This window comes from Mytilus trossulus, chromosome 7 (assembly GCF_036588685.1).
Source record: "Mytilus trossulus isolate FHL-02 chromosome 7, PNRI_Mtr1.1.1.hap1, whole genome shotgun sequence".
NCBI classification, from domain to species: Eukaryota; Metazoa; Mollusca; class Bivalvia; order Mytilida; family Mytilidae; genus Mytilus; species Mytilus trossulus.
Window position 1 is genome coordinate 62,340,291 of NC_086379.1, and position 13,603 is coordinate 62,353,893.

General features: G+C 33.3%; 3 protein-coding genes across 3 annotated transcripts; 2 read left to right on the forward strand and 1 right to left on the reverse strand.

The window, feature by feature from the left end:
- Positions 1 to 579: 579 nt before the first annotated feature.
- Positions 580 to 1,914, reverse strand: LOC134726583 (neuronal acetylcholine receptor subunit alpha-5-like). Its single transcript, XM_063590991.1, has one exon. It carries the CDS (start codon positions 1,912 to 1,914, stop codon positions 580 to 582), a length of 1,335 nt encoding a protein of 444 aa, XP_063447061.1.
- A 359-nt stretch (positions 1,915 to 2,273) lies between these two features.
- LOC134726584 (neuronal acetylcholine receptor subunit alpha-6-like) lies at positions 2,274 to 3,620 on the forward strand. The gene has a single exon (XM_063590992.1). The coding sequence runs from the start codon at positions 2,274 to 2,276 to the stop codon at positions 3,618 to 3,620; it is 1,347 nt and encodes a 448-aa protein (XP_063447062.1).
- A 2,486-nt stretch (positions 3,621 to 6,106) lies between these two features.
- LOC134726585 (neuronal acetylcholine receptor subunit beta-4-like) lies at positions 6,107 to 7,390 on the forward strand. The gene has a single exon (XM_063590994.1). It carries the CDS (start codon positions 6,107 to 6,109, stop codon positions 7,388 to 7,390), a length of 1,284 nt encoding a protein of 427 aa, XP_063447064.1.
- Positions 7,391 to 13,603: the final 6,213 nt, after the last annotated feature.

The window sequence follows — 13,603 nt, forward strand, 5'->3', positions numbered from 1 at the left end:
AAAAACTTAATAAAACAATAGTACTTTAATGGTGTAGTCACAGTAGTGACGTATATTTGATATTCTATAATCGTGTTGTACGAAACAATGAGGTTATCGAACTGGTCCTAAAATTAAAATATCATTGTTTAAGAAACACACCATGGTTTTATACAAATTGGTGTCATAATATCAAAACAAATACATTTTTTTTGTAGTTCAAACTGTAGAACTTGCAGTGTAAATGTTACACCGGGCACGTGCATTATTTGATTTTAATATACATTGTAATTAACAAATAGATTAAAAAAAAATGATTAATAAGAACGAAAAAGCAACCAGCAAAATTCAAAGGCACTGTCAATATAATCGAACAAAGAGGAAATTAGAAAAAAAAATGAATGTGAATGGAGACCCCTCCCCCCCAAAAAAAAATACAACATGAAAAATCAACCTTACGACTAAAAAAACAACAATTGTTGGTTTTCTGTATTGTTATAATTTTTTCTAATAAGACAATAATGCAATATAATAAGTAATTTAAGATAACGACAATTCATACTTGAACAAGTTTAAATGCAAAAGATAAAATGAATATTTTCAAGTTGAAACAAAGTTTTCCTTCGCAAGATTGATCCAAGGATACATAAACATGAGATACACACAGAAATTAAGAAACAAAAATAAAAATAAGTAAAAAATGTCCATAGTCGATCCAACGGTTTTCCACTTTATTCTAGGAACTTTCTTCTCCTTTTCAATATCATCTTCCCCATCATCGTCTCTCCTGCGTTTGACTTTCACTTCTTTAACAAATGCCGATGCTGCTTGAAGTTTGAATCGTTTATTTAGAATGCCATATCCCGACGGTGGTTTCCAGTCGCCGAGTGTTTTTCCTCGACATGGGAAACACCACAACAACGAAACAAAACATGACAAGCAGCCCGATACTTTAGATTTACCATGTCGGTGATAGATATGTAACGTAGACGATATATACGATAGAAGCATAATGTTCGTTAAAAACTGCCAATCAAGAAAATAAACGACAACCGGGATCGGCGATGTAGTTTTAGGTATTTCATCTGTGACAAGGTTTAAAACTATGGTAACGACAAGTGTTCCCGTAACGATGTATCTTACTCTTGCTTGATCGTAGGGAATCATGAAAGCAAGAATACTCATAACACCCGTCAGAAGAACCGGAACAATAAAATACATAGCAAAGAACGCCCCTCGACGCTGAATCTTTATAGTATATTCCACTTTTGAGTACAATCCTAGAACATATGATGAACTGGTTGACATAATGTTCCAAGAAGGGTTAATGGCATACTGAGTAAGATCTATTGTAGCGTTCTCGACAGACGGATAAAGTGTGATCATTTCGCTTGTTATTTGCCAAGGTAAAAATGATATAACACATTCATGTGTATCGAAAGGATAGTATGTCGCATCAACTGAACAATATACTTCGAAATCAAAGTTAGTTTTATAGTAAATACTCCCGTCAGGTTTTAATACCACAGGCGTTGACGTATGACCAACACGAACTAGGTCCTCTACCGAATTTGTCATGATAATAATAGGCATATAAACATCATCCTGTGATAAAGTGATATTTACACCTGTTATTCCGGCATTTGTCAGAGGTGTTCGTATTAATTCATCCGTCCATTCCATTTCAATGAATCCCATTAATTCCAACACCGCAGCTTCTTCGTAGTATTCCTTGATTGCTGTTAAACCGAGGTTTATTGTCACCTGCAGTGGGTCGTCCTGGATTGTTTTGGGACGTACTGCTGTATCGTACTTGGTTTTATCTGCTGGTGGCTGGACAATATCATCCAAAAAAGTCCCAACGTTCGTTGCAGTGTCTCCATAAATTACCGATGCAATTTCAAATGCTATCAAGAAGATAAGTTTATATTCCATTGTGAAATCTGTCTGTGCGGTGGAATTGAGTTCCTACTTGTAAATTTATTCTGTTTTGATATAAAAACGACATTTAAAAACAAATACAATTTTAAAAATAGTAATGGCATGATCGCCTTAGAAAATCACAGTTCCATGTTAACAATTACCTAAAGAACAAGTTTGCCCAAACACAATAACTTTCAATTGATTACAATAAAATTAATGTACTAAATAAAATAAAACAATAACGACATACCAAGTCACAAATTATAGCAACTTTATGATTTACAATTAAATTGGATAGTTTTGATTTTATTATAACATTGTAAACTTTATAGGAAATGAAGTCTTCGTTCGTTTTTACTGTGATTCTAATAATGACCAAGTTTTCATTATTCAAGACACAGACGGAGTACCATGATAAATTCAGAACCTACTTATCTGACGTCATAGAAGACGCCGTTGTGCACGATGCAAGGATACGCCCGATGACAGATCAAGCAAACGCCGTAGACATTTCTGTGGAATTTCAGATCATATCCATAAGTAAGCTTGATACATTTTCCGGTTCCATGGATTTCGCTGGTAGATTAAAAATGAAATGGACAAGCGAAGAAGAAATAGTGCGGCCTGATGAACAGAGAAACTGGTTGGACTTTGATGCCAGACTTGTAGACCAAGATAGTATCTGGACACCCGACATCACTGTGTATAACTCAATGGGCGAGCGGAAGCGACTTGGAGATTCGTCATTCCGTATTCAAATAGACATGGACGGTAGATGTGAATGGTTATTGGGAGTTGTGGATTCCACTTCTTGCACGTTTGATGTGACTTTATTTCCGTTCGACAAACCAATTTGTAACATCGTTTTCACTACATGGAAATACAAAGCTGCTGAAGTTCTATTATCTGCTCTCAATGATAGTGTTGATATGTCATTATACAACGAAAATAGTGAATGGACGATAGTTAATACTACTTCAAATCTTACAATTCAAAACGAGGTTTCATATCTTAACTATACGATTTACTTTAAACGTGAAGCTGGGTTTGTTTTAGTGAATATGATTCTTCCCGTAATAGTAGTATCCTTACTAAATGCATTAGTATTTTTAGTTCCTGCAGAATCAGGAGAGCGGTTAACTTATGCCATTTTATTATTTTTATGGTTCGCGGTCTATCTTGATATCATTTCCACGAACTTGCCTATATCGTCTGAAAATATGTCAAATTTATCTTTATTTGTTATTTCGATGGTTGGGTTAAGTATTTTAACGATATTTTTGGATGTTATTAGTGTAATGTTGTACAATCGCGATGACAAAAAACAAGTGCCTTGGTGTATCGAAGGTTTTGTTCGATGTTTACGCTGTCGGTGTGGTGGTAGTAATCGTAATCGAATTATTCCTTTCGAAGACGTTGAATCATATGATCAGAACGGCGAAACGCAGATGCTAAACGGAAAGGCACCAACGACTGTAGCGCTTGGCACGAAAAGTAATAACAAAGTAGAATTAAGACTGAGAGACTTTGAAATGCCAAGAGATGATTTAAAAAGAAAAGAAAACATTGAAAATGAACCTAGGAAGAGAAAATCAGATGAAGTTGATTGGAAAGTCGTATCTGTTACATTTGATTATATATGTTTTGTATTAACCCTGCTTTGTACTTTAGGACTTTGTGGTTACTTTCTTGTTCCTTTAGTAACTGCGAATTCATAGAAAATAACTAATAATGATAGTCAATATTATCATCTGCAATTTGAGGGAACAGGGAAACGGGCAATGAAGAATGTAAAACATTTGTAGTTTTCTTTGTATTTTTCTAATAAAGACATTATTAAATATTCTGTTCCATCTTTTAAAATAAGCAACAGTTGTAAATCGCTGTACAAAAGTCATCAATCGAATAAGGGAAAACAAATTCGGGTTACAAACTTAAACCGAGGGAAACACATCAACTTTAAGAGGAAAACATAGAAACAACAAGAACACTGACTTACTAAAAAAAGCAAACGCCAACTTACATAGAAACAAACCATTTGATAACAACTTAAATATTCCTGACTTGGTATAGGACATTTTAAGAAAAAATGGTGTATTGAACCTGGTTTTATGGGTTGCCAAACCTCCCGCTTACATGGCAATTTTAAATTATCGCTAAAATGACAACAGTCATACAATGATTTTCCCAATACAAGTCCAAACAAATATGACAATTATGGCATTGAAAGGCTATTTTACAATTATTTGGACTACAAATGACAAAACATAACTCATTATCCAAACCAAAAAAGAAATATCTAAAATACCGACACAAGTCTTATAGCATTCAAATTTACACTTGACAAAACAGTCATATTCGGGAATAGGTCACATTCGGTACTTAACAGATAGACGACATAGATGATGAACCACACTTCTGCATATGAAGTCATTTAGTGTGAACATACACGAGCATAACTTATCAATTGATGAAGGACGGACACTATATGAACACTGTTCTGCAGCTCATTGGTATCCTTTGTAGTAGAACCCTTGGTATTCTTAGCTTTAGGATCTTTTGATTACTTTGTATTAGGAAACTTGTTATCTTTTGTATTATAACCGTTGGTATCCTACGTATTTGGACCTTTTGTGTCTTTTTATAAATACCATTGGCTACTTCGTTTAAGGATCTTTGGTATCCTTTGTATAAAGAACCTTGGTAAATTCGTATTAGCACATTTGGTATCTTTTGTATTGTATAAAGAACGTTGGTTTCGTTTGTACATCTGTGAGTTCTCAACCACCTCCACATTACTTAGGATATGGTAGGACTAAAGAAAATCTCCATAATAGTTATCAAATGTACCAGGATTATAATTTAATACGTCAGACGCGCGTTTCGTCTAAATAAGACTCATCAGTGACGCTCAGCTATAAGTTGAATACCCAAAAGTGCAAAAAAGAATGACAAAAAAAACCCAAAACAAAACTGCAGCTAATATTTAAAATATAGATTGCGTGGTGTATATGATAGCGGCCTGAATATATTAAGTAAAACTAGATATACAAACTTAATCCTAAGTATAAAAAAACTACCGCCTCGGCATTAAGTAATTGTTTAAAATCAAATCACGATTATTAAACTTATTGATAAACTTCATATTAAATAATAAAAGTCTGTTTTTTTAACTCGCATTTACATTTTATGTATTAATCTTAGGCCTGAACACCTTTTTCGTGAATTCATCTTCAATCTAGGATTTAAGAATAATGCCTAACATTGTATAGACAGTTGGCCTACTTCCCTAGGCGTTAGGTTGTTGCCTAAGATTTAAGATTAATGATGCCTTAATTTACTCATTGTCGCGATCATATAGCTCGATTATTATTTCTTGCCGATAGATAAGTACTCAGTTTCGATTCATTATAGAACTATTTGAATCAAAACGGTATTTTTTTTATATTAGTGCAGCGAAATGCGCGCTACACTTAAACCCGAAACATACAAACGTTATTACTAAAGAAACACTCAAGACGGACAAAGGCTAGAGGTTGATGACCATGGACATACGACAGGGTAAAACATGTTTTGTGATAATAGATCCTCTCCTATGATACAATGTGAAATAAACACAGACAGAAAATCTTAATTTAATTTTTTTTTAATTTTATTTTGTTTGTGTTTGTTTGAATAGTTTATTTTCTGTCAGTTTTACTATTAAAAAATATCACAAACTTATTCACTAATGTTACATAAAACCTATTTATTACATCAAATGAAAGTGTAGATATTATAATTGTCAACGGTAACTACCTGATGATCGAGGACACTTAATATATATATTAAAGATTTTTTTCTTTTTTTTCAATAAGCTTTTTAGGGCAAGGGGTTACGGGTAGAAGTGAACACAATTTGATTGACACTTAAAGCAGCCAAATCCTAAACATATTTCAGGTGAATCCATACTTTAATCTTTCTATAATTTGAGTTGTTATTTTAGAATAATGCTAACATGTCAAGGTAACTTGACCCAAAAAAATAAATAAAGACACCAGTCATAGTATTTGCATGAAAGTGTTTTCACTCTGATAATTATAAATTGACTTGGAATTTAATACCGTCATTGTACTTGCCACATTATAACATTAAAAATTAAAAACAAAAGTTTAAAGCTATGTTAGAAACTGTTTAAAAAAGTTAAGTTGAAGTTTATATAAACATGGTTGCAAAATTAATTGTTTTCCTCCAAATCTTCACATATTTTGGATTAGCGGGATCAAAAGACTTGGGTGAACTGAAGGACTTGTTATACTTGTCACATTATGGTCCTGACAATCCGTACGACTCAAGGATATTTCCATGCCACTTTGAGTACTGTCTTGTTGGAGTAGAACTAAGTTTCCAACCGAAGTCGATCACAGGATTTGTTATGGAGACTGGGATTCTATCGCTGACTGGTAAAATATCTTTATCATGGGTTGATCAAAACATCGGAGAATGGATGATTGGTTCCGAGCATAGCAGCATTACGGAAATGATTTTACCGGAAGATTATCTATGGCTTCCTACAATAACTGTTTACAATACGGTGAAGGAATTCAAAATGATAAGTGATCCAAGTCATAAAGTACGAATTTTGCCTATAGCAGGTACCGGAACTCAGTCCCCAATTGAATGGGTGACAACCCTTATAACAGATATACCATGCGTTATAAATGCTAAATATTATCCGTTTGATGAACAGACATGCGAAATAGTTTTCACACCATGGGGTTATAACGTTTCGGAAGTATATCTTTACACAGCAGATGACGTGTTGAATACCGCTCAATACGAAGTAAACGAAGAATGGACTATGCAAGCTGGAGCTGCATCTAACTATTCTGTTGATGGAATTTCGTACCTTAAATATGAGTTTAAACTTAAAAGGAAATATTTATGGTTCTTTATAAATATGGTAGCACCAATCATTCTACTAAGTATGTTGACAGCTTTTGTCAACATGATTCCTGTTGATTGTGGCGAAAGACTGACATTTCTTCTGACCATATTTCTTGGACTTGCTTTTTATATGGACATGGTGCAAAGAACAATACCGCGAACATCAAATCCAATGCCTTTTATTTCATTCTATCTAACAGGTATGGTTTACCTCAATTCGTTTGCTATCATAATCAACATCTTCCTTATGAGGATTTACAACAAGGACCCCGATTCAACTGTTCCCGTGGCCGTTCGATGTTTCATTGCAACACTAACTTGGCGATGGTGCTGTCCCAAAAAAGTCAAACCGGATCCGGATGCTATCCAGCCAATCGAAACGGACAAGGAACACACCAGTCCAGTAGAAACAATCACTCTAGCACCTATGGAGAGAATAGACTGGCGAACAACAGGAATAGCATTAGACATTCTTTTCTTCTACGTGTTTACTTTTATGCATGTTCTTTGTTCAATACTTTTTCTAGTGCCACTTTCGCAAGGGGCAATTTACAATATTTAGTGGATACTTTTTAAAATCTTTTAAGTTAGAACGACATCAAACTTAATCGAAGTATGGGGTGGGTTATGCAATTGGACTGTATAACATGAAAGAAAAGTATTTAGATCTTTGTTTTTCCTTTATTTTTATGATTCAAACATTATCTTTCGACAAGGAAGCTATTTATTTTTTCAGGGGAAGAGTACTAGTTTTTCATGTTTTTTTTTAATCTTATTATCTTAATACAATTTTAAATCGATCAATGGTATTGTTGCTGTCGACCTTATATAACCATAATAATGATGGAAGTTTTAGTAGCAAGCTATTTTAAAAGGTGAATGAAGCAATATTTGACATATTGAAGTTATCAGTAGGTAAATTTCGTCAATAGGCCAACACATTCTAACAACCTAATAGAACACATACAACAGTTATCTTGACGATAATTTTACTTTTAACAAAACAATCCAGAATTCTATAACATTACTGTTGATATTTATCAAGAAGAATACTTTAAATAATATGATATTTACAGCAATACGTTCCATTTTATTTCCTTAACATTAAGAAAAGAGACATTTTCGTTCCCAATTGTGAATTTTCCTCAAGCCTGTTCGTACGCTCGTTCGTATTTTCTGTGTCTGTAGTAACGTTTTAGATTTTAATGTTTTGGAACCTTATTGCAAGGGGACATCTACATAAAGGCAACATTAGTATACCGCTGTTTGAAATTCATAAATCGATTGAGAAAAAAAACCTAAATCCGGGTAACAAACTAAAACTGAGGAAATCATCAAATATAAGAGGAGAACTACGACACAACAGAAGCACAACTCTAAAATGTAGCACACACAGAAACGAACTATAATATAACAATGGCCATTTTCTTAACTTGGTAGAGGACCTTATTAGAAAAAAAATATGGTGAGTTGAACCCGGTTTTCTGGCTAGCCAAACCTCCCGCTTTATGGCTATGTAAAATATAACATTAAAATGGCAACATTACATGACAGGACTGCAATACAAATAAATGGGAGAACAAATAGAACAAAGAAACACACAGATAAAAGCTATCAAAAGGTACCAATCCTTTTTTTCTGTTGTTAGTATTGATAGAGATGGTAAACTTAGATTCGGTCACATTCTGTTTGTGCATATCTTAAGTAACGATTACGGTTTAATTAAAATCATGTGGTTGTTGTTGTTGGTGGCTGTTCGTGATAAATTTTGTTATAAATACTTATTAACCACAAATCAAGCCGTGAATTAAAGTTTCCCCTTTTTAATTAGTTATCAATGGGGGCGTTTTGAAGCTTTCTATACATATAGGATTTTTATAACTGTTTGAGGCCATGCGGTGACATGTAATCGTTCACATACTTGACTTGTGATCTAATAATAAAAGTTTAAACTAATAGAAAGAATATGCATACCGTCAAAACACAAAACTGGACAGAAAACGTTTTATAAAAGACTTTGCTATTTTGATGTCTAATAATGCTAAACACTTCATGTGTAATTGTAAAGTGATCTTTGCTAACACACCTGTATGGTCGTTATGTAATGTAGTTCTGTCATGTAATGTTGACATTTGAGTCTTATTTTAACATTGCAATAAAATTGGGAGGTTTGGCTAGCCACAAAACCAGGTTCAACCACAATTGTTTTCTTAAAATGTCCTGTTCCAAGTCAGGAAAATGGCAATTGTTATCTTGTAGTTCGTTTCTGTGTGTTTGTTGTATTGTCGTGTGGCTTTTGTTGCACTTTAGTGTTTCTGTTGTTTCGTTGTTTCCTCTTGAATTTGATATGTTTCCCTCAGTTTTAGTCTGTAACCCGGATTTTTCTTCTCTCATTTGATTTATGACTTTGGAACAGCGATATACTAATTGCCTTTAATTATGTAGGCTACTTTCAACGGATGGAAACTGTGATTGAGGTCAGCAGAGTAGACTGCCTGTAATATTTTGATAAATAAGTTCGGCGCTTTTCCAAAAAATATTGTTCCATATTGCGTTAAAAAATTGTATCTAAATCCTGCTTTGGGGCCAAAAATAAACCAAACCAACTTTGATTTATTATGATTTTGTAAAAACGTGGAAAAAGTAAAATCACAAAAATACTGAACTAACTTCAAAACGAATAGTCCCTAACCAAATGGCAAAAATGAATGGATAACAACTATCATATTCCTGACTTGGAACAGACATTTTCCTATGTAAAAAATGGTGGACTAAACCTGGTTTTAAAGCTAGTAAAACCTCTAACGTGTATGACAGTCGAATCAAATTCCATGTATTGACAACGACGTGTGAACATAGCAAACCGACACAATAGGTAAAAATGTCATAAATAGGGGAAAAAAAGCAACACAAACTCTTGGTGATCTCAGGAAGAGTAAGCAGATCCCGCGACAGTCGTGTTGCTCTTTTTATTACAACGCCGGTAAATAGTCTTAAATCGATAGGTCACGTTCGTAAAAAGGAAACGGGATTGTTTCTTTTCTACAACAAAAAATTGACTTTAAGATCCTTGCTAAATCTGTCCTTTAGATGATAACTAAAACAAGGCTTAATATCCAATGAATAGACAAACAATGTAGTGTAAACATTCAAATCTTGGGTTAAGGGGAATAAGCGAAATGTCAAACAAAAAAAATATTTTAACAAAATCCTGTGGTGTCATCATGTATCACGTTTGGTCATTAAAGATCATTAAAGGTTTTAAAACAATTACATATATTCATAGATATGAATCAACTTCGGCTTTTAACTTGTTAAGAACAAAAAAGAGTGACTGTTATCATTAAAGAAGTATGCGAACGTTAGACATTTAATTAAACGTACTCATTATGACCACACGTGGACGCGTATTCATACATCCTACAAAACAAAACAGTCGCCTTCTCTTGCATAGGTTTTACTGCCTGATAAGAGAAGTCCAGTTAAAACATGTAACAATACTATAATCTAGTCAATATTTATGATTTACAAAGTGTTGTGAACATAACTGTTGGTCTTTTCACTACGGTATAGATCTCTTTTTCGTATGTATTCTATGCATCCTTCTCCATTTTTATAATCTTTGTGTTTTATTCATGACGAAACAATTATTGTTACTGGAAATTTTTTGTTGTCAAGATCACAACCGGCATCTGGAATTTGTGTACTTTGAAAATACAAAAGCGTGGCGTATCAATTGAGATATGCAAACATTATACTATATCGGTCAAAAAGAAATGTTACTGCAGAGAAATAGGATAACAGAAATTATCACGTTAGATTTTAACGTGTTGTCGTCCATTTGTGTCCAAATCAAGGATAAGACCAATAGAAAGCAGAGATTCAAGTATGAGAAGCGTCTTCAATTTCGGGTTCCCTTTTATATATTAGATACAAGATCACCATAATATGTAGGTTGACCTGGCAACATGGATCTATCCGAAGGGATTAAAAGACTTGAACAATACATAATTATATGTCTTTAAGAACACTTTGTATAAATACTGTTCATGTAATTTGAAAACAATTCGATCAGTAGAGGTGTACAGTTAGTATCCATTGAAAAAAAAATCACTTTTATTGCACCAAATAAATTTAGATGCATTTTAAGAAATTGACGTTTATGCAACTTCTGACGTATCAATCAAACTTTTTTCTTAAATAATCCTGATTATACAAATAACCCAAAAGTGAGACCAGATCTGCAGTCATTTAGCTTATATTAAATAAGCACTAATCATCCTAATGCAGACCAAAACAACATCGATCACCTAAAAATCAAGCCAGAATAACAACCAGTCTCCATAAACTATGACAAAACAACAACAATCAATTATAAATAAGATCAGAATCCCAACCAATCATCCAACATTAGACCAGAACAAACAATCGATCATCCATGTTCAGACCATATCAACAACCAATCATCCTGAATCTGATAAGAACAACAACCAATCATCCTGAATCTGATAAGAACAACAACCAATCATTCCAAATAAGACCAGCACATCAACCAATCATCATGGTTCTGATCAGAACAACAACCAACTATCCTGAAGCTGAACAGAGCAAAACCAATCATCATGAATCTGATCAGAACAACAATCAATCATCGTAAAGCAGATCAAAACAACAACCATTCATCCTAAATTAGTTCAGAGCAACAACAAATCATCCTGCATCTAGATGGAACAAAAAAAACCCATCTGAAATAAGATTAGAGCAACAACCAATCTTCTTATATCTAAACAGAACAAAAACCTACCATCTTAAATTACATCAGATAAACAACTAATCATCTTATATCTGAACAGAACAACAACCAATCATCTTGTATCTGATCAGAACAACAACCAATCATAGTATATCTGAACAGAACAACAGCCAATCATCTTGTATCTGATCAGAACAACAACCATTCATCTAATATCTGATCAGAACAACAACCAATCATCTTATATCTAATCAGAACAATAACCAATCAATTTGTATCTGATCAGAACAACATCGAATCATCGTGTATCTGAACAGAACAAAAAACCTACCATCTTAAATTAGATCAGAACAACCAATCATCTTATATCTGAACAGAACAACATCCAATCATATTATATCTGATCAGAACAAGCACCAATCATCTTATATCTGAACAACAACCAATCATCTTGTATCTGATCAGAACAACAACCAATCATCTTATATCTGAACAACAACCAATCATCTTGTATCTGATCAGAACAACAATCAATCATCTTGTATCTAATCAGAACAATAAGCAATCATCTTGTATCTGATCAGAACAAAATCCAATCATCTTTTATCTGAACAGAACAAAAACCTACCATCTTAAATTAGATCAGAACAACCAATCATCTTATATCTGAACAGAACAACAACCAATAATCTTATATCTGATCAGAACAACAACCAGTCATCTTGTATCTGATCAAAACAACAACCAATCATCTTATATCTGATCAGAACAACAAACAATCATCTTGTATCTGATCAGAACAACAACCAATTATCTTGTATCTGAACAGAACAAAAACCTACCATCTTAAATTAGATCAGAACAACTAATCATTTTATATCTGAACAGAACAACAACCAATCATCTTATATCTGAACAGAACAACAACCAATCATCTTGTATCTGATCAGAACACCAACAAATCATCTTGTATCTGAACAGAACAAAAACCTACCATCTTAAATTAGATCAGAACAACCAATCATCTTGTATCTGAACAGAACAACAAATCATCTCATATCTGAACAGAACAACAACCAATCATTTTATATATGAACAGAACAACAACCAATCATCTTGTATCTGATCAGAACAAAATCCAATCATCTTGTATCTGAACAGAACAAAAACCTACCATCTAAAATAAGATCAGAACAACCAATCATCTTATATCTAAACAGAACAACAACCAATCATCTTATATCTGACAGAAGAACAACCAATCATCTTATATCTGATCAGAACAACAACCAATCATCTAAAAATCTGATCAGAATAACAACCAATCATCTTGTATATGATCAGAACAACAACCAATCATCTTGTATCTGATCAGAACAAGCACCAATCATCTTATATCTGAACAACAACCAATCATCTTGTATCTGATCAGAACAACAACCAATCATCTTATATCTGAACAACAACCAATCATCTTGTATCTGATCAGAACAACAATCAATCATCTTGTATCTAATCAGAACAATAAGCAATCATCTTGTATCTGATCAGAACAAAATCCAATCATCTTTTATCTGAACAGAACAAAAACCTACCATCTTCAATTAGATCAGAACAACCAATCATCTTATATCTGAACAGAACAACAACCAATAATCTTATATCTGATCAGAACAACAACCAGTCATCTTGTATCTGATCAAAACAACAACCAATCATCTTATATCTGATCAGAACAACAAACAATCATCTTGTATCTGATCAGAACAACAACCAATTATCTTGTATCTGAACAGAACAAAAACCTACCATCTTAAATTAGATCAGAACAACTAATCATTTTATATCTGAACAGAACAACAACCAATCATCTTATATCTGAACAGAACAACAACCAATCATCTTGTATCTGATCAGAACACCAACAAATCATCTTGTATCTGAACAGAACAAAAACCTACCATCTTAAATTAGATCAGAACAACCAATCATCTTGTATCTGAACAGAACAACAAATCATCT

Excerpts from the sequence above, each read along its gene's own strand:
- LOC134726584 (XM_063590992.1), top strand. The coding sequence starts at position 2,274 with ATGACCAAGTTTTCATTATTCAAGACACAGACGGAGTACCATGATAAA.
- LOC134726585 (XM_063590994.1), top strand. The coding sequence starts at position 6,107 with ATGGTTGCAAAATTAATTGTTTTCCTCCAAATCTTCACATATTTTGGA.
- LOC134726583 (XM_063590991.1), bottom strand. The coding sequence starts at position 1,914 with ATGGAATATAAACTTATCTTCTTGATAGCATTTGAAATTGCATCGGTA.